Source organism: Lepidochelys kempii, chromosome 2 (genome assembly GCF_965140265.1).
Source record: "Lepidochelys kempii isolate rLepKem1 chromosome 2, rLepKem1.hap2, whole genome shotgun sequence".
In the NCBI taxonomy this organism is placed as follows: Eukaryota; Metazoa; Chordata; order Testudines; family Cheloniidae; genus Lepidochelys; species Lepidochelys kempii.
The window spans coordinates 46,150,746-46,171,547 of NC_133257.1; the positions used below are offsets into that span (position 1 = coordinate 46,150,746).

The 20,802-nt window shown below is 41.9% G+C and overlaps 2 protein-coding genes across 5 annotated transcripts in view; one reads left to right on the forward strand and one right to left on the reverse strand.

Moving 5' to 3' along the window:
- The window catches only part of C2H8orf88 (chromosome 2 C8orf88 homolog), a 68,237-nt gene extending 48,279 nt beyond the window's left edge, over window positions 1-19,958 (forward strand). For both annotated transcript variants that reach the window (XR_012157138.1, XM_073330615.1), the window contains one exon: window positions 16,182-19,958. Coding sequence is in view for 1 of the 2 variants with exons in the window: in XM_073330615.1 (XP_073186716.1) it covers window positions 16,182-16,199 (18 nt within the window). In the remaining variant the exon portion in view is untranslated. The remainder of the gene's footprint in view (window positions 1-16,181) is intronic.
- NECAB1 (N-terminal EF-hand calcium binding protein 1) overlaps window positions 1-20,802 on the reverse strand; it is a 121,024-nt gene that overhangs the window by 15,606 nt on the left and 84,616 nt on the right. For all 3 annotated transcript variants that reach the window (XM_073330607.1, XM_073330609.1, XM_073330610.1), the window contains exons 6-8: window positions 8,504-8,640; window positions 4,073-4,185; window positions 625-701 (exon numbers count right to left, since the gene is read on the reverse strand). In XM_073330607.1, the coding sequence (XP_073186708.1) occupies window positions 625-701; window positions 4,073-4,185; window positions 8,504-8,640 (327 nt within the window). The remainder of the gene's footprint in view (window positions 1-624; window positions 702-4,072; window positions 4,186-8,503; window positions 8,641-20,802) is intronic.

Here is a 20,802-nt window from a genome sequence, read left to right on the forward strand (position 1 = left end):
TTTGGATAAAAGGGGTGTGAAGTCTGATCTGTTTGTTATGAGGGAGCTGGGGACCTTGGGGCAGGAGGAACTGGAATGCTGGCATCATTAATAAGGCACCTTATTAAATATCCTTAGTAAGCTGTGGTGTGTTATCTGCGGTGGATGCTTGTTCTAGTGGTGAGGTGTGTGACTCTGGATAGAGGAGAAGATAGTAGGTACTGTTAGGTGCCTTAACTTTTCATGCTCTTATGGTTTCGTGTTAGGTATGTTATGTATAGCCCAAACTTAACTAACAGAGGGTAGTTGATTTTGCATATTAATGTATGTAAGCATTGTGTGTTACATAGATACAGCATGTGCACATACAGCAGATACAGATACCAACTCAGGAAAAAAGAGCTGTGACTATTCAGTGAAGTGGGTTTTTTTTAAATGAAATCATCAAATAGGACTAAGCAAGATGAAAGGGAGACATGGGCATTTAATGTGCTTTAGCTCATGTAGCTGTTGTGCTAGTTGCTGTCATTATTAGTTGGAACAGCAGTGAATATGACATGGCAGGAAGAACATTTATGGTTTCAGGATTGCTTCAGAAATCTTTACTGAAAATAAGAGAGAGAACAGATAAAAGGAAATATATACCTTCTTTTCCAGCTTGTCAATCAGCTTCTGGAGTCTGTTTATCTGGGTCATCCATTGGTTGTCTTCCTCTAAGAAACCTTTGAGAAACATAAATAATGAAGGATAAAATGTTACTGAAAGCTGGGATATAATGTACTTACTTATTTTTATGTTGTTATAAATACACATTTAAGAATGTTTTGTTAGCTTGTAACTTATTTTGCATCTTGAAAAAAGACTAGGATGTATTTGATAATATTTGTTGATGCGTAACTAGTAAATGAAACTGAAACAATTTTTCAAATAATAGTGATTTCCTAAAACACATGATTCTTCACAGGATGCAGTAGAAACTACCGAGCTTTTTTATTTTTAAACTGAATTCTGCGTTACGTCCAGTGTTTTGAAACTATTGGGTGTTGCTGGAATTGCTGAAACTCTGTTGGAATTTCTTGTCCTGGGAAATGAATCCAAGCCCTAACCTATGTTCAGATCAGAATGCAAGCCTCACTTTTTTGTTGCTCAAGCCTTCCCCCAGTAATGTTTCCACTACTTACAGTGAGTCAATGACAGGGAAAAAGAAGACAGGAAGGAGAAGAAAATAAAACACACAAAAGTTCAGATACATGGAGCGGTGGAGACTTGAACCTTTAACTTGTTTAGCTCTTGTTTAGCTAGTGATTGGCAACTTAGGAAAGGGATCTCAACCTTTTTCTTAGTGTTGTCCACTTCTTAACAGAGACACTGTCTTGTGGACCATCTCTCTTCCCATTTGCTGTCACATGGACAATCTCTCCTCCCATTCATGATCACATAATTTCCCTGTATGTCTTAATGCAATTTAACGGTTGGAAATTTGGCAAGCCTGCACCATGTGGCCAGCCAACTCTCTGGGGGCTCCATGGACTACCAGTGGCCCATGGACCACAATGTGGGTGCCACCAATTAGATGTACCTAATATAGATATTTTGCATATACCATTATATGTTTGTCAACCCATGGGGGTCACTGTTTTGGCACTATGAACACTGAACAGAGAACACAAGACAATAATAATTAGCTATATTTATGAGCAGTGAAGAAGGAAAAAATGGGACAATAGCAGAGAGAGAGATCTAAGATCTATTTTGTGACGCATGCATTAATTACTAAGATTAAATATCACAGTTGATGTTCAGAGTAAAAGGGAGGAGGAGAAAAAAGCAGGGATTGTAGCTGGAGACAGAGCCCAAATCTCCTAGGTCATTATGAAGATATTAGAAAAGTCAATTTTGCCTTAGGAAAAAGAAACCTTGAAATTCCAAATAGGAATTCCAAAATTCCAAATAGGAATTCTGAAACAGAAGGTGCTTGTCTAACAAAGTACATTAGACTAACTGTTTGAGGAAAATGCTTTGTTAATGCTTTACAATTTCACAATAATTAAAAGTAGTCTGATATAGGTTTTCCACTGTATGTTGTAATTTAGAAATGTAGTAACTAGGGCTGTCAAGTGATTAAAAAAAATTAATCACAATTGCATGATTAATCACACTGTTAATAGAATACCATTGATTTAAATACTTTGGATGTTTTCTACATTTTGAAATATATTGATTTCAGTTATAATACAAAATACAAAGTGTATAGTGCTCACTTTATATTTATTTTTATTACAAATATTTGCACTGTAAAAAACAAAAGAAATAGTATTTTTCAATTCACCTAATACAAGTAGTGTAGTGCAATCTCTTTATCATGAAAGTTGAACTTACAAACATAGAATTACATACAAAAAACCCACATTCAAAAACAAAACAATGTAAATCTTTTGAGCCTACAAGTCCACTCAGTCCTACTTCTTGTTCAGCCAATTGCTAAAAGAAACAAGTTTGTTTACATTACGGGAAATGATGCCCTCTTCTTGTTTACAATGTCACCTGAAAGTGAGAACAGCCGTTCGCATGGCACTGTTATAGCTGGTGTCGCAAGTTATTTACATGCCATATGCACTAAAGATTAATTTGTCCCTTGATGCTTCAACCGCCATTCCAGAGGACATGCATTCATGCTGATGATGGGTTCTGTTCGATAACAATCCAAAGCAGTGCGGACTGAGGCATGTTCATTTTCATTATCTGAGTCAGATGCCACCAACAGAAGGTTGATTTTCTTTTTTGGTGGTTCAGGTTCTGTAATTTTCGCAGCAGTGTGTTGCTCTTTTAAGACTTCTGAAAGCATGTTCCACGCTCCATCTCTCTCAGATTTTGGAAGGCACTTCAGATTCTTAAACCTTGGTTTGAGTGCTGTAGCTATCTTTAGAAATCTCACATTGGTACCTTCTTTGCATTTTGTTAAATCTGCAGTGAAAGTGTTCTTAAAACGAACAACACGTGCTGGGTCATCATCCGAGACTGCTAAAACATGAAATATATGGCAGAATGCGGGTAAAACAGAGCAGGAGACATACAATTCTCCCCCACGGAGTTCAGTCACTAAGTAATTATCACATTATTTTTTTAACAAGCATCATCAGCATGGAAGCATGTCCTCTGGAATAATGGTTGAATCATGAAGGGACATAAGAATCTTTAGCGCATCTGGCACGTAAATATCTTGCAACGCTGGATTGCCACCATGGCAGCCTGAGGAAAGAAGCTGACGCCAAATTGCCACTGCCGCGGAAAGATGAGACACCACCCTGACAGCACAAGGACTGCTGACCCTTTCACAGTGCCGCCCCAAGCACCTGCTTGGAATGCTAGTGCCTGGAGCCGGCCCTGGTCAAGAGCCCAGGTGGAGAGAAGGGGGCTGCATCAATCCCTCCCCATCATGCTCTGTGGTGTCTGTGTTGCACAGATGTCACGATCCTGAGATCTATATTTAGGCTGAGGATTCCTTTCCTGCACCTTTCTGGGTTAGTGACAGTTCCAAAATTTATCATTGGCTTGGTACCCTCTCAATCTTTCTTTTTCCTAAGGCAAAATTGTCATTTCTAATTCTTCATGTCAACTTAAGAGACGTCTGTGTGCCTCAAGCTAATGTCCTTATTTTTCCCCTCTTTCTTTCTCTCTCATAAACACACTTGCTCCCCTCAACCATGACACATGGTCACACTGAGTAATGCAGGCAGCATAAACTTGTTTCTTGGAGCTTTTTTCCCCTCTGCATTAGACTCATATCTCTTCCCATCACCACTATCTATAAATATAGCTAAGAAATATAGACTGGTGTTCTCAGTTCATAGCACAAAAACAATGACCCTACAGAATGGCAAAACAGCCATAATGCAGGGGAGACTTTGGGGCTGTAGCAGTATACTTATTTGTTCTGCTTCTACAGCTAGAGTTAATGGCTGCTGTATTAAATTGAAGATTGCATCAAACCTTTGTTGATTTGTACTTGCCGGTTAAAATTTTGATGACAAGTACATGGCTGCCTTGCTTCTGTGTGTGTTTAAAATACATTTAAAAGTTGAAATGACAATACCTGTATTTAAATGGGGACTGTTTGGTGATAAGCTATTGGTCCTCTGAAATCTTCGATTTGAACGTTTTCCTGGCCACTGAATTGAGAGCACCTCCGGTTTTGCTGGTCCTTGTCTAAATAGAAACAGATAGTAGTTAATCCATGTGCCAAAGCCTCTGTCTTCCTTCTGCTGTCAGGATGCTGATTTAAAAAAAAAGGAGAGAGAGAGAGAGAGAGAAATATCTGCTGAGACTACTGAGTGATTTTCTAGGCTTTTACTGCTACAGTTAGCTGTGTCCACTTTGATACCAAGGAGGAAAAAGAAGGAAAGTTAGTACCTCACAAATATCCTATAGGGACATAAAATAGGTGGCATGTCTGTGCTGTGGTCCTGGTCCTGCACTGGGAACCACTATTACAGCCTTTGGATCTGAGCTGAACCCGTGATTTCAATGGGTCCCCATAAAGGCACTGGGGTCATGCAATCAGTTACTAATGAAGGATCAAAAATTATATGTTCACTTGAGAAGGGAAATTTTCTGTTTTAAATTCATGATAAATAACATTGTGAAAGGATTTTAATCTGGGATTTAGGAAGCAAAGAGGACCAGGAATGGCTAGCATAGAATGAGGGCCAGGTACACTAGTGAGAAGAGCTTTCTTGGAAATATATCAGTTAAATAAAATATTTAATGCTATGGCTGCAGTTAGGATGGCTGATCAAATTGTTTCAAATAATGTAAGTTTGGAATGTAGCCATCTCTTTGGTTAGTGAATTGTTCTCTGACCAATCCTGATTTATGTTCATTATTTGTAAGCAGTCTCCAGACAGTTTTCTGAATAAACTTCAGCCGAGCTATCCAGTTCCCCACTGTTTGTGACTTTGCAGATGCTATAGCAGAGGCAAAGAAACTTTGGGCTTGTTTACACACTGTTTTTGCTTGGAAAGTCACTAGGGACTTCACTACTGCTATTGATTTTACATAGAAAGCACTCAGGTACCACAGTAATGGGTGGTGGTGTTCTTTTGCTCTTTACTCAACAAATGTAACAGGAAGGAACCACCTGGGTATAGTGGGGACCACATAAGTATGTTTATTAACTATATATTACATGCAAAGCCTATGAACAATGCTCATGGCTGGCCTAATGGAAAATGGTGCCCTTTATGTACTGCTCCCCAAGCAGCTGGCAGCCTCTCAGCAGGCAGAGCAGCTGCTGATGGAGCTGGGGCAGTGCTGCAGGTGTCATACTGTTGGGAGGGCAGAGAGGGGACCCAGTCCCCTTTTATCCTCTTCCCCTGCCTCCTGGGTGAGCACAGCCCTTCTGCAGACTCTTGACCATGGCACACCCCTGACCATGGCACCCTGGGTGGTCACCCATGTTACCCACCCTTCAGGCCAGCTCTCACACTGCTGCTCTGGAAGCACTCTGGTGGCTTGTGAAAAATAGAAGACAATGATAATTAGTAGAGGGTTCATTAACTATTTAAAGGGATACTACTCAATTCCTATCCACTACAGGCAGCAGTATAACCCCCCTGAGTTAATTAAATCAGTGCAATCCCCTAGTTTGGACACTCTTTAATCTGTTTAAGAGAGTCTTAAATTGGATTAGCTGTTTGTAATCAATTTAAACTAAACCAATTTAAGACACTTATATACTGGTGTAAAAAGAGTCCACACTAGAAGGTTGCACCCATTTAGCTGAATCTGTGTGTAGACCAAGGCTTTGCTACAACATAAATCTTTAAAGATGCAGTTGGATTGGGACTTCTGTCACCAGCTCTTTAGCCCTTTTCAGGCTCATTTCATCTCTTGTATGTCATGGTGACCTGTGAGGAGGGAACATCAGAACGTAAGAACAGCTATATTGGATTAAACCAATGGTCCATCTAGCCCAGTATCCTGACCAATGACAGGTTTTTCAGAGGGAATGAACAAAACAGGCAGTCATTGAGTGATCCTCTGTCATCCACTCCCTGCGTCTGGCAGTCAGAGCTAGGGATGCCCAGAACATGGGGGTTGCATCCTTGACATCTTGGCTAATAGCCATTGATGGACCTATCCTTCAGGAACTTATCTGAATCTTTGTTGATTCCTGTTTAAGATATGACCTTCATAACATACCCTGGCAATGAGTTCCATAGGTACTGTATGAAGTACTTCCTTTTGTTTGTTTTAAACCTGCTGCCTGTTGATTTCATTGAGTGACCCCTGGTTCTTGTGTTAGGTGAAGGGGTAAATGACACTTCCTAATTCACTTTCTCCCTGTGGCCTGCACCGCTTCTCGCAGCTCCCATTGGCTGGGAACAGCAAACCGGGGCCACTGAGAGCAGCATGCGGCCGTGCCTGTGGATGGTCAATATAAACACTGTCTCATGGCCCGCCAGTGGATTACCCTGGTGGGCCGTAGGTTGCCCACCACTGCTATGGGGCATTTAGGAACAGCTATATCTAGAGTCCTAGACAAAAGATCCACCAAATATTGACAGAGACGGGAGTTGGTAACAAAATACTCTCGTTTAGACCCACTGGAAACCTATTTGGTGCCATCAGTGACTTTGGGAAAGCCAATAGCACAGGTGGACCTCAGTGGAAAAGTGTCCCAAATTCAAACTGAAAATAGCTTCATAAAATCACTTCGCTTATATTTTGATGTAAAGATATGGAAGTGAAAGGATAACTGTGATTCAAAACTAAACAAGATATCCAGATCACTCTATTGTTCCTTTATGGTCTTAAACTTTTCTTTTTTGAAGATTTTGCTGTTTGTTTTTACATCATAAATATCAAGCCATCCCATACCCCCTTTCCTTCTCTTAGTCTTAGACTATGTAAAAATCAGCATTCCCAACCCCCTTAGTTGCTCTGGGAAAGAGATCTGCAGTGCAGGTCAATATCCCTCTGTCACATTATTATTCAGGTGTCAGCAATCCCAGGATCCAACAGCAAAGCAAAGGAAACAAGGACCTGGCATTTCTAATATAAAAACATCAAGAGAAAACACATTTTAAAACATTTTAAATTTTGAAACAGTCTTTATCCGTCATAAAGCAGCATTAAGTGGCAAAACCAGCAATTTGCTTTGCCATTCAACTTGAAAGGTCACCAAGAATATTCTGGGTAGCACTTTAGGACTAGCTGAGAAATGGATTCAGACACAGGTATAGTAACACAGTGATTGGGGAGAGCAAAGGAAAAACTAGAGAGAAAACCCCCAAATATATTTTCAAATACAATGCGCTGCTTTAATGCCTGATTCTTCAAACCTTATGCATGTGGGTGGTGACACTGAATTCACTGGAACTACTCACATGAGTAAAGACTGCTCATGTGAGTAAAAGTTTACAGGATTGTGCCTTTAACATCTCAGACCCTGAGTCTGCAAACACACATGTATGTGTAAGTATGCATTGGGGCTAAGTTAAAACAAAATCTGTGCTTATTGGGAAAGTACACATTTGTAGTAGATGTTAAAATAAAAAACAAAAAAACAAGCTTAGATTGTTTTATAGTTGTAGATGTAGCCTAAACTCAGCTGATCTTGATGTATACTGGGGCTAGGCAACCATCTATACTTGCATAAACCACCATAGGCAGTGTGTAATGTTGTTGATAGTAATAGGGCTTCAGAATAGGTAAATTTTGAAGGTCTAGTTACATGCAAAAATGTGGCTGCCCACTCGTTGAGGAGTGCATGAAAAAGGAACCCTATAACAACAATAATCTGAGCACTACACTGGATCCCAGTAAGTTTCCAAGGGGAGTTCAAGGTGCTGGTTTTTTTCTTGGTCTGCCAGAGACCAGATTTGTTAACTTTCTGGGCACTGTGCAAAGTGCATCTTTTGTCACAGGCATTTAGGGAAGTTAGGGAAACTTGTACGTGGAGGGGCTAGGGATGATTTAGGTAGGGTCTCATGTTGTGATTGGGTAGAGTAGCCTTAGGTCTTATGAGAGAGTCTATTAATAGGAAGACTTGTATTTGGAAAGATTACTGAACTAAAGTTTTGTACTGACAATGTTAGATTTCTTATAGTGTGTTTTATGTTTTGGGAGGCTCCAAAGAAATGAAATAAAATAAATTAAGCAAAATAAGCATCCCAAGTAGCAACAAAATGTCTGCACTCTCATAGATGAGGCAGTGAACCCACATGTTATCAGAGGATCAGAGCCTTAGAACCGGATCCTGCACTCCTACCTCTGGCAAAATTCCCATTGACATCTGACTATGGAGTGCAAGATTTGTGCTTTAGTGTCCCATTTATTCCCTAAGACATCAAAATAAAATGCAAAATAGTCTTTGCAAATTCAGGGTATGTTAAGTGCATCTCACTGGGATATTTTTAGATCCACATATGATCTTAGATACAGTACTTTTATTTCTAATGTCACTTAACCCCTAGTTCCAGCCCCCTGACATACACCCAACTGGGGAAAACATTTAGTTTACCTTTCTTGACGAGTTTGCTCCTCTGTGGTTTCCATGGCACAATCCAGGGAGTTCTGGAGAGACTGCAGCTGATTCAATGTTTCTTTCAGTAAGAAACGAGTCACAAACTGTTCCAAGTTAGAGGCCTTTTGATAGTCCTAAAAATTACGCACAATATTGGGGAGAATTAGTTTAATAAATTAGAAATATGAGAGAGTGAAAAACCATTCTTAATCCAAAACAGGAGGTTCAGCTCTCCAAGAAAGCTTCAGCAGGCAGAAAGTAAAACTGACAAAAGTGTTCCAAGTGGGCAGGCAACATTTTGATTTTCCTGATGGAAAAATCAAAAATTTTCAGCAAAATGAAAATTTCCCCTTGGAAAATTTTGGTTTTGAAAAAAGAATGTTTGTCATTTCAAAGTCAGTCTGATGAAAAATTTGCAACCAGCTCCAAGCTTAATATGAATGTAAATTCCACAGAGTCTCAAGGTAGCATATGCCCTTAGAGATTACAAAAGGATCCTTGAGGCAGACTCACTGTGCAAAGTACCATTGCAGGAATAGGGCTTACATTTGCCCCAGTAAAGAGCTGAAAGCTCATCTTTATGAGAATAATTTTGCAATCTGTGCAGCAAATTAATGGTGGAAATTACTATAGAATAATGGTCTCCCATTAAAACAACAGGTTACAGTTTTGTAACATATTCAAATAAATGTATGGGTATTGAGGCATGCAAGTTTGAGTTGTGTGGCTTGCCCCATAACCTCAGCCGTGCAGAACACAATGCCATCCACAGCCTCAGAAAAAACTCTGACATCATAACCAAAAAGGCTGACAAAGGAGGTGTTGTCGTCATCATGAATAGGTCGGAATATGAACAAGAGACTGCTAGGCAGCTCTCCAACACCACTTTCTACAAGCCATTACCCTCTGATCCCACTGAGGGTTACCAAAAGAAACTACACCATCTGCTCAAGAAACTCCCTGAAAAAGCACAAGAACAAATCCGCACAGACACACCCCTAGAACCCCGACCAGGTGTATTCTATCTGCTACCCAAAATCCATAAACCTGGAAATCCTGGATGCCCCATCATCTCAGGCACTGAATCATAGAATATCAGGGTTGGAAGGGACCTCAGGAGGTCATCTAGTCCAACCCCCTGCTCAAAGCAGGACCAATCCCCAATTAAATCATCCCAGCCAGGGCATTGTCAAGCCTGGCCTTAAAAACTTCTAAGGGAGGAGATTCTACCACCTCCCTAGGTAATGCATTCCAGTGTTTCACCACCCTCCTAGTGAAAAGTTTTTCCTAATATCCAACCTAAACCTCCCCCACTGCAACTTGAGACCATTACTCCTTGTCCTGTCCTCTTCTACCACTGAGAATAGTCTAGAACCATCCTCTCTGCAACCAGGTAGTTGAAAGCAGCTATCAAATCCCCCCTCATTCTTCTCTTCTGCAGACTAAACAATCCCAGTTCCCTCAGCCTCTCCTCATAAGTCATGTGTTCCAGACCCCTAATCATTTTTGTTGCCCTTCGCTGGACTCTTTCCAATTTATCCACATCCTTCTTGAAGTGTGGGGCCCAAAACTGGACACAGTACTCCAGATGAGGCCTCACCAATGTCGAATAGAGGGGGACGATCACGTCCCTCGATCTGCTCGCTATGCCCCTACTTATACATCCCAAAATGCCACTGGCCTTCTTGGCAACAAGGCCACACTGCTGACTCATATCCAGCTTCTCGTCCACTGTCACCCCTAGGTCCTTTTCCGCAGAACTGCTGCCTAGCCATTCGATCCCTAGTCTGTAGCTGTGCATTGGGTTCTTCCGTCCTAAGTGCAGGACCCTGCACTTATCCTTATTGAACCTCATCAGATTTCTTTTGGCCCGATCTTCCAATTTGTCTAGGTCCCTCTGTATCCTATCCCTGCCCTCCAGCGTATCTACCACTCCTCCCAATTTAGTATCATCCGCAAATTTGCTGAGAGTGCAATCACACCATCCTCCAGATCATTTATGAAGATATTGAACAAAACCGGCCCCAGGTCCGACCCCTGGGGCACTCCACTTGACACCGGCTGCCAACTAGACATGGAGCCATTGATCACTACCCGTTGAGCCCGACAATCTAGCCAACTTTCTACCCACCTTATAGTGCATTCATCCAGCCCATACTTCTTTAACTTGCTGACAAGAATACTGTGGGAGACCGTCAAAAGCTTTGCTAAAGTCAAGAAACAATACATCCACTACTTTCCCTTCATCCACAGAACCAGTAATCTCATCATAGAAGGCGATTAGATTAGTCAGGCATGACCTTCCCTTGGTGAATCCATGCTGACTGTTCCTGATCACTTTCCTCTCATGTAAGTGCTTCAGGATTGATTCTTTGAGGACCTGCTCCATGATTTTTCCGGGGACTGAAGTGAGGCTGACTGGCCTGTAGTTCCCAGGATCCTCCTTCTTCCCTTTTTTAAAGATTGGCACTACATTAGCCTTTTTCCAATCATCTGGGACTTCCCCTGTTCGCCACGAATTTTCAAAGATAATTGCTCCAACCCCTCAGACAGAACAAACACCTACAAGATCTCTATCAAGCATTCTTATACTACAGTTCCCACCCGCTGAAGTGAAGAAACAGATTGACAGAGCCAGAAGGGTACCCAGAAGTTACCTACTACAGGACAGGCCCGACAAAGAAAATAACAGAACGCCTCTAGCCATCACCTTCAGCCCCCAACTAAAACCTTTCCAACGCATAATCAAGGATCTACAACCTATCCTGAAGGACGACCCATCACTCTCACAGATCTTGGGAGACACGCCAGTCCCTGCTTACAGACAGCCCCCCAACCTGAAGCAAATACTGACCAGCAACCACACACCACACAACAAAACCACTAACCCAGGAACCTATCCTTGCAACAAAGCCCGTTGCCAGCTGTACCCACATATCTATTCAGGGGACACCATCATAGGGCCTAATCACATCAGCCATGCTATCAGAGGCTCATTCAGCTGCACATCTACCAATGTGATATATGCCATCATGTGCCAGCAATGCCTCTCTGCCCTGTACATTGGCCAAACTGGACAGTCTCTACATAAAAGATTAAATGGACACAAATAAGACATCAAGAATTATAACATTCAAAAACCAGTTGGAGAACACTTCAATCTCTTTGGTCACTCGATTACAGACCTAAAAGTGGCAATTCTTCAACAAAAAAACTTCAAAAACAGACTCCAATGAGAGACTACTGAATTGGAATTAATTTGCAAACTGGATACAATTAACTTAGGGTTGAATAAAGACTGGGAGTGGATGGATCATTACACAAAGTAAAACTATTTCCCCATGTTTATTTCTCTTCTCCTCCCTCCCCCCGATCCCTCACACATTCTTGTCAACCGCTGGAAATGGCCCACCTTGATTATCACTACAAAAGGTTTTTTTCCCCCGCTCTCCTGCTGGTAATAGCTCACCTTACCTGATTACTCTTGTTACAGTGTGTATGGTAACACCCATTGTTTCATGTTCTCAGTGTACATAAATCTCCACACTGTGTTTTCCACTGCATGCATCTGATGAAGTGAACTGTAGCTCAGGAAAGGTTATGCTCAAATAAATTTGTTAGTCTTTAAGGTGCCACAAGTACTCCTTTTCTTTTTGCGGCTACAGACTAACACGGCTGTTACTCTGAAACGTGGCTAAGTTATAGATTCATAGATTTATAAGACCAGAAAGAGACCATTTTGATCATCTACTCTGACCTTCTGCATACAACAAGCTATAGAATTTCACCAAGTGGTTCCTGAATCAAATCCATAACTGTTGGTTGAGCTAGAGAATATCTTTTAGTTCTTGATTTTGAAAACTTTTAAGTGATACATCCCGAGGTAAGCTGTTCCAATTGTTAAGTAAAAATTGCATGTTATTTCCAATCTGAATTTGTCTAGTTTCAAATTCCAATAATTGGATCTTATATTTGGGTGCTAGATTTGGGAACCTTCTACAATCAGAAATCATTTTACCATGGAAGTACTTATAAACCATGATCAAGTCACTGCTTAATTTTCTGAATAGTTTTGCTAAGTTTATCTCATTTTTGGCCTGTACCATTTCTAATATTTCTTTTATTCCTGATATATTTTAAATATTCCTTCTTACAGTTATTAACCCTACAAGATGTAGACTTTTCATTGATACCGTTAGCTTCCCTTATCAATTGTCCGCATTTCATAACTTTTAATGTATAGTCATTGGAATCAACTTTCCCTAATTTTCTTTTTTATATGTTGGGTTTTTTAAAATCAATTAATTGTCTCTTAACCAGGAAGTTCATTTAACTGAAGCAGCCTTTTCTTGTGATTGCAGAATTGCAATTTTTCAAGTATCTAATAAAATATCTTTAAGCAACTTCCAATGAAATCTTCATAAACCTGTTTTGAAATGAAGGGCTAAGGACTCTGTTCTGTCTTTTGCTGCTTGTTTGCACTTATTTTCAGCACAGTGCACATTGTTAATATTTCTGTTTAATATTTGCATTTTATTTTAGTAAAATTTTTGTATCATGGATACAGAGTAAAGATAAAACAGCCCCCAAAAGTGTCATCTTAGCAGCAAAACAAAATAAGCCTCAAAACCACAAAGGTCAATAAGAAATGAGAACTTTGAAAATATTACTTTTTACAAAATGTCCCTATATTTAGGATATACTCACAAATCAACATGGCCCTACGTTAAAATAATTTCCATGCAAAGTATCTTCTAAAATCTACATCTTATATCTCTTTGGGAATATGCACAAGTGATTCACAAGGTAAAATATATATATTATGTATATGCAATAAACAAAGCACAGAACAGAAATGAATGCAATAATCATGGAAAAAAGAAGATATAATTTCTAAAACATTAATTTGTAATGTTCCTTGAGTACTGAAGCCATGATTATACAATATACAGGTGCAGCTGTTTTCATCTGTCTGTCATTTGTCTTCATCTGAACCAACTTGTATTTAGCTCAGACACTCTGCTTCCTTCCCCAGACGTGAAAAAGGGGCTCCTTGTAGCTTGAAAGCTTGTACTTTCCAAAAACACAAGTTGGTCCAATAAAAGATATTACCTCATCTACCTTGTGTCTTTCATCTTCAAAATTCTTTACAAATGTATTTAATTCTCAAAGCAGCCCTGTGAAAGGAGGGAGATATAATTGTTTCCATTGTACAGAAAGTGAATTTAGGTGACGTCCTTAAAACCAATGAGGGAGTAACTATCAGAATTGAGATTAAAAACAAGATTTCTTGGGGTGAATCCCTACCCCAAATCTAGTTTCTTTTAGATGTGTAAAAAGGCTGGAGAGGCAAATAAGCTTAAGTTTGTGAGGCATCTGGTTTTTGACCAGAATGTCTGGTCAAAAAGGGACCCTGGTGGCTCTGGTCAGCACTGCCGACCGGGCCATTAAAAGTCCAGTTGATGGTGCTGCAGGGCTAAGGCAGGCTAGTCCTGTCTCCGCGCTTCACCCCAGAAGCGGCCAGCAGGTCTGGCTCCTAGGCAGGGGGGAAGGAGGCTCCACGTGCTGCCCCCCGCCCCGAGCACCTGCTCCGCACTCCCTTTGGCCAGGAACTGTGGCCAATGGGACCTGTGGGGGTGGTGCCTGTGGGCGAGAGCAGCGCACAGAGCCTCCTGGCCTTCCTGCCTAGGAGCAGACCTGCTGGTCGCTTCCAGGGCACAGTGTGGAGACAGGACAGGCAGGGAGCCTGTCTTAGCCCTGCTGACCAGGAGCCACCTGAGGTAAGCACACGCTCCAGCCTCAAGTCCCAACCCCCTGCCCCAGCCCTGAGTCCCCCCAAGCTGGAGCCCCTTCCTGCACCCCAAACCCCTCATCCCTAGCCCCAACCCCCAGCCAGAGACTTCATCTTTCCTGCACCTTAACACCCTGCCCCAGCCTAGAACCCGCTCCCACATCCTTAACCCCTCATCCACAGCCCGACCCCATAGCTTGTACCCCCAGCTGGAGCCCTGACCCCCTCCTGCACACCAACCCCCTGCCTCAGCCCACAGCCCCCTTCCACACTCTGAATCCCCTGGCTCCACCCGTCAGCCTGGAGCCCCCTCCTGCACTCCAAGCCCCTCATCCCTGGCCCCACCCCAGAGTCCGCAACCCAGCCCAGGTCCCATACCCCCCTTCCCAGCTCCAACCCTCTGCCTCCCTCTGTACCACCCCCCAGCCTGGAGCTCCCTCCTGTACCCCAAACCCCACTTTCCCAGCCCCACCCTAGAGCCCACACCCCCAGCCCAGAGCTGTACCCCCTTCCATACCCCAACCCCCTGCCTCAACCTTCAGCCCCCATCCTGCACCCCAAACTTCTCATCCCCAGCCCCACCTCAGATCCTGCACCCCCAGCTGGAGCCCTCGCCCCCTCCTCCAGCCTGGAGCCCCCTCCTGCACCCTGAAGCCCTCATTTCTGTCCCCACCCCAGAGCCCACACCCCCGGTTAGAGCCCTCACCCCCTTCCACACCCCAAGCCCCTGCCCCAGCCCAGTGAAAGTGAGTGAGGGTGGGGGAGAGCAAGCTACTGAGGGAGGGGAAATGTAGTGAGCAGGGGCAGGGACTCAGGGAAGGGGTGGGGTGGGACCTCGGGGGAGGAGGGGGGGCTGGGGTGTTCGGTTTTGTGTGATTAGCAAATTGGCAACCCTAAATAACCTCCATATCCATTCTGGGGAGTATTTCTCTGGTGTAGGCACTGTGGGTGACAGCTCTAAGGCTGCCTTCTGAGGACACAGTGGGTATGTTAGGGTGGGGCTGCAAGTGAGAATGGTATATTGGGGTAAAAGATTCTAGGCAGCACTGCAGCTGATAGGGCAGCCCAGGGAGGTTGCCATAACTTAGACAGGTCCTTTGTGCTGTCTAAATTACACTAGAGGCCTCTCCAGCTCCAGGGGCAACCCAGGATTGGAGGGGCACAAAAGCAGCTAAAAACAACCTTTGCTCCCTATTCCTTGGGCTGCAAAGTGTGCTTTTCTCTTAGAATCTAACAGCCCAGAATCTAACCCCAGGTTTCTAGGTCTGTGCTTAGATTTCTAGACCATGCCACTTCTTACCCGAATTAATAACCCTGATACAAGTCCCTCAGGGTTCAACACTGAATTTCATATGTAGGAACCATCGCTTTTCCAAGTGTTTGCCTTCAGTCTTCAGCAATTTTCCACATTAATCATGATAAGCACTCAAACAGCAGACTTCCTTTACTAAAACCAGACTGCAGTATGGGACTGTGTACAATACTAGGGGGCTCCCTTTTGCCTTCTATGCACGTTTAACTCCCACTGATTCATTAAAAATGAATTGTTTTCTTTGCAGCAATGACTGCACTACAGCGATATCTCTTAAGTGTAAAAAGGCCAGGGTACTGCAGGCCGTTGTGGTGGTGAATATTGAGTTTTTATTCCCATTCACTGTCCATCGGAAGAAGCCATTGTGATTTTCATGTGTACTCATTTCAGAGTTACGTGAAATGTGAACAATAGCTAGTTACATTCTGAGGTGTTCTCTCAATTGAAAGTTGGTTTTTCAAGATTAAACTTGGCATCATATTTTAGCATATTTTATATGGTTTCTTTGTATAATGAATTTTGAATATGTTTATGTGTTTAAAAGTCCTCAATCCTACTCTCTTTTCCCCCAGGTGATCCTAGAAGTCTGACGATTAGAGCATCTATTCTTCAACCAAAAGGTGTTATTGGTAATGGTCCTGAAAGTGTCAATTTGCCTCAGCAACCTGGGACTATCTGTACCATTAAAGTAGGCTCTGAAGTTATTCACATGTTATTTAGACACTGATTATATTGTTTTCTCCAGAGAAGACAAGTGGTTTCAATTTTTGTGTATATTCTACAATTCAGCTCTTTCATCAATTCAAGGCTATAAAAAAAATCTACTGTACCTTATTTCATAGTTATGGTGCTGTAATTTGTATGGCAGCCTGTTTGAAAAAAATTGCAATAATTTGAGATTACTGGGGCCCAAACTGCAAATTTCAGAGCATGTGAGCTGAATTCTGTCCCTTCTGCAACATCATTTACTGTTTCCAATTAGCTGCATCTAGCAACAGAGCATGAGTGAATCATAGAACATCAGGGTTGGAATAGACCTCAGGAGGTAATCTAGTCCAACCCACTACTCAAAAGCAGGACCAATCCCCAATTTTTGCCCTAGATCCCTAAATAGCCACCTCAAGGATTGAGCTCACAACCCTGGGTTCAGCATGCTCAAACCACTGAGCTATCCCTCCCCTGAAACAAAGGGCCTGATTATGTTTGCAAAACCTTTACTGTTATAGCTGCTAGAACAGTTAAACAACAAATTCAGCCAATTTAAACACATTTTATTAAAAAACAATGGCCCCAATTCTGCAAGCTGTTCTATCTGGTGGGCCCCTCTTGGGAGCCTCACTGACTTCCATGGGACTCCACAGTGTGGAGCTCATTGTGGGATTGGGGCCTATATATATGGAATATTGAACAGCTGCCACTCTACCTTTTCACTGAAAACTGAGTTAGAGGTCCGACAGAGCCACAGACTGCTGCTGAAATGGCAGATTGCCATTAAAACTCTCAGGGCTAGATTCACAAAAGGACTTAGGCACCTAACTACCATTTTAGGTAATTAAATCCCAGAATCAGGCCACACTAGGATTCACAAAATCCCCATTCAGGTGCTGCCAAAACCTGTAGGTACCTAAACTCGCTCCATACGTAAATATTTGCCATAGAAGTTCCCTAGGTGCCTATGTTTCTGAGCATGTTCACTACAGCCCCATGCCAGACAGCCAAGCCCTAGCATGATGCATGAAATGGGAGAAGACAGGTGTTCCTCCACCTAACTCTCCTACGGGGCTTGATCTGATAAGTGTGGTCTGAGCTTGCCTACCCAAATGTGTCCTTCTACGTGTGCTTGCTCAAAATGGCTGGTGAGAGCAAACTGCCTCATAATTTTTAGCCCAGTGGTTAGAGTACTCATCTGAGATATGGGCAAGCCCATTCCACAGTCCCCCAGCTGAGGGAATTTGAACAGACTAACCTCTAGACTATGGGGCATTTTGTTGTAGGGTTCCTTCTGCCTCTCCTGTTGAGGCTAAATAATTTTTGAAAATATAATTAGAGCAGGGGGAGGCTGAATCATAGTTTTCCCCCCTGAATGCACTAATCACCAGGCTACAGAGTCATTGTCTTTCCTCCTCCCCCGCACTCAATAATTTCATTATTTATCCACAGTGGAACAGCTTCACCAGGAGAGACTGAGAGAGCCTCATGTCAGACTATACCTTAGCCTAGTCAGTAGGGCACTACCCTGTTCAAATCCTTTTCCCTCATTGGTGGGTGGGGGCTTGAATCAGGGACCTTCCACATCCCAGGCGAGTACCCTAACCACTGGGCTAAAAGTTACAAGGGAGGCCCTCTTCTCCACAGTTCCTTGCAGATGCAGCCTCGGTGCCTAATTTCAGCAGAGGGTTTGCAGCTGAGAATCATGAGCTGAGGGAGGTACCTCCCAGCTGGCTGGACATAGGTGCCTATCTCTGAGAAAGTGGTGGGGCTTAGGACACACCCATCACCTTAGCTAGTTTAGGCAGCTCTCTGTCTAGCATGCTGGTCTTTGTGAATCATAGTCTAAGGAGCCTTTCTTTTCCCATTCATTGTATAGGGAGCCTAGGTACCTAACTCAGGCTTTGGGAATCCCAGTGATTTTTTTAGGTTTCTACAGGTTAGGGGTGGTGATGCTCAGTGTTGGTATGCCTAAATTTCTTTGTGAATGTAGCTCTCACATCCTATCCCCTTCCCTCAGCTTTCCTGTATTTCATATCCACAGGGACCCTTATTATCTTTGTCCTCCACATCAACATTTCCCCTCCGATGCATTTATTATTGACATAGTATCAAGCCATAGGATGTGTGGTGGTCTTTCAGCTGGTTGTTAATAATGCTAGCTCTATGCCTGTATGTTGTAATGCTTCATGCTCCACTTTGAAGATGCCATGGCCTTGTATTGGGGTTTATTTTGATATCAAAAAGATCTTGGTGAAATCAACTATATGTGTTTAAAACAGAAAGCTTCCTTTGAAACAAAGCAGAATCTGCAATGATTTAAATAACCGGCCCTTCTGTCACCCTTCACGCATTGAAGTTTTCCCATGGGGATGCATTATAAAATCTGTTGACTCATAAAAGGAGTTCTTAAAATAACATTCGACTTCTGAATTTCAGTAAAGAATTCTCAAAGTTAAAAACATACTATAAATATGATATATAATTATCATTTAAAAAAAAATAATTGGAGCGGGGAGACTGGATCCTTGGTCTCCTCCTTGAATATGCTAATCACCAGGCTACTGAGTCATTGTCTCTTCCCCTCCCCCCACTCAATAATTTCATTATTTATCAACAGTGGAACAGTTTAACTATATGTATAACATGTGCATGTGCACTTTTTTCCAAAATGAGGGATTTGTAATTTAATGTAACAAAGTATACTCCGGAAAAATAATCTTATGTTAAGAGTTCTGGGTCACATCCTCTGCTTCTGTTAATTTGTGTAACTCAACAGACTTTTGTGATGCTATGCCTAGTCCCAGTAGCTGTAGACCTGGCCCTAAATATGAATAATCTATGTACAGATTTGTTTTGAAAGGATCAGTATGCTTTATTAGAACTTCAATCCTTTGAACTCTACCCTTTATTTTTACAAAGGATAATTATACCTTTATTTAAGCATTTTCTCCCCACATTGTTATATGTGCCACATTATGGCCACATTGTGCCACATTATGGCCCCAAGTCAGAAAGATAATAAGCACGTGTCTATTATGAGTAGTCCTTTTTAAGTCACTCTTTTCAATTCTCAGTTATGCTCAGGCTTCATTATACCAAGTTGTGCAGCATAAAGGATCCATAAAGAAAACTACACCTGCACTCACTTTAAGGTCCCTTTATGCTGTCAGGTGTTAAGAGACCTCAGCATGACTGAGAATCTGGCCTAATGGCCTGTTTCTAAACTCGTGGTTGAAGTGAGGCACAGGCTTCAGCACCTTGAATCAGAACCCTTATTCCTACTTTCAGGAGCCTACAACATAACTACATTCTGAACTTCCAGCTACAGCCTGAAAATGGGCTAGAGACTATGTTGCTACCAGTCTTCCTTTAGCAAATTTTGCTGTACATGTTTTTATAATCAATTTTGAAAGCTGGTGGATATATTTAAATACAAGAAGCTTTTATAAGGTATAAATTGGGGAAGAGGGAAATTTTCAGGTCACTGGGCGTCACCCCAGAAGACACCTGAAGGTAAGTGAGGAGGGCCTGTCGATTTTTTCAGCTTTGAGGACAATTTGTCAAATAACAGTTACTCCTGCTCCAAATGAAAACCTATATTGAAGATGTACATGATAAAATGTGTGTTTTTAACTCTTCGCTTTGTCTTTTGGTGTGAATTATGGATGGGGTGTCCTCTGGCTATTAAGCCTTGTCTTTGAATTTCCTGGATATTTAATTTATGTATTTTGAGAGTGTGTGTTTGCAATCAGCATGTAAACATCTTTTACAGTTGTTTGACCTTTAAACTTAGATAGAAATGATTAATTTCATATGTTGGATAATAGCTTTGGAAGCACTGCATTCTCAAATATAAACATCTGTGTGATCAAAGATACCTCACATATTGCATGTCAAATATTTTTCTTCACCACCAGGATAGGCTGTTAAGCTAGTTCTTGCACTGTTGGAAGATTTAAACTGTTGAAATCTCAGATGTTAAACCACCCATGAATCATCAGAGTTAATTGTGTAGCTGGGAGCATCAAAGTATCCTATATTTATTTACCATATGTTAAAATTAATCAAGTCTGAGCTCTCTCTCCAATCAAAGTACCTTGTTGTTTTTCAGGTTATATAAAGAAATGTTAATGGGATACATTATCCTGCAGTGTCTTTAGAGCAAGTATCTAAGGCTGACACCAGCCCTGTATAAAACATCTGAAGCAGCCTTTTAAAAGTGGCAGAATTCATTTGTGTAATGCTAAGGCTGATTTCTTCCTCCCTCTAAGTTATCTGACCTCCCCACACTAATTGGTTTAAAGGTGTTGTATCTGACAGAGTTAATTTACTTTCCATGAGCTTTGATTCTGTGTGACACATTAGAACAACATGTGCAAATTTATTCAGAATGGACAACTAAATTCAAGCCTACGGCAGAAATCTAGGGTCTGTTTTAAATTATCTTTGATAAATATACTTTGAAAACTCTGAACAAAACAT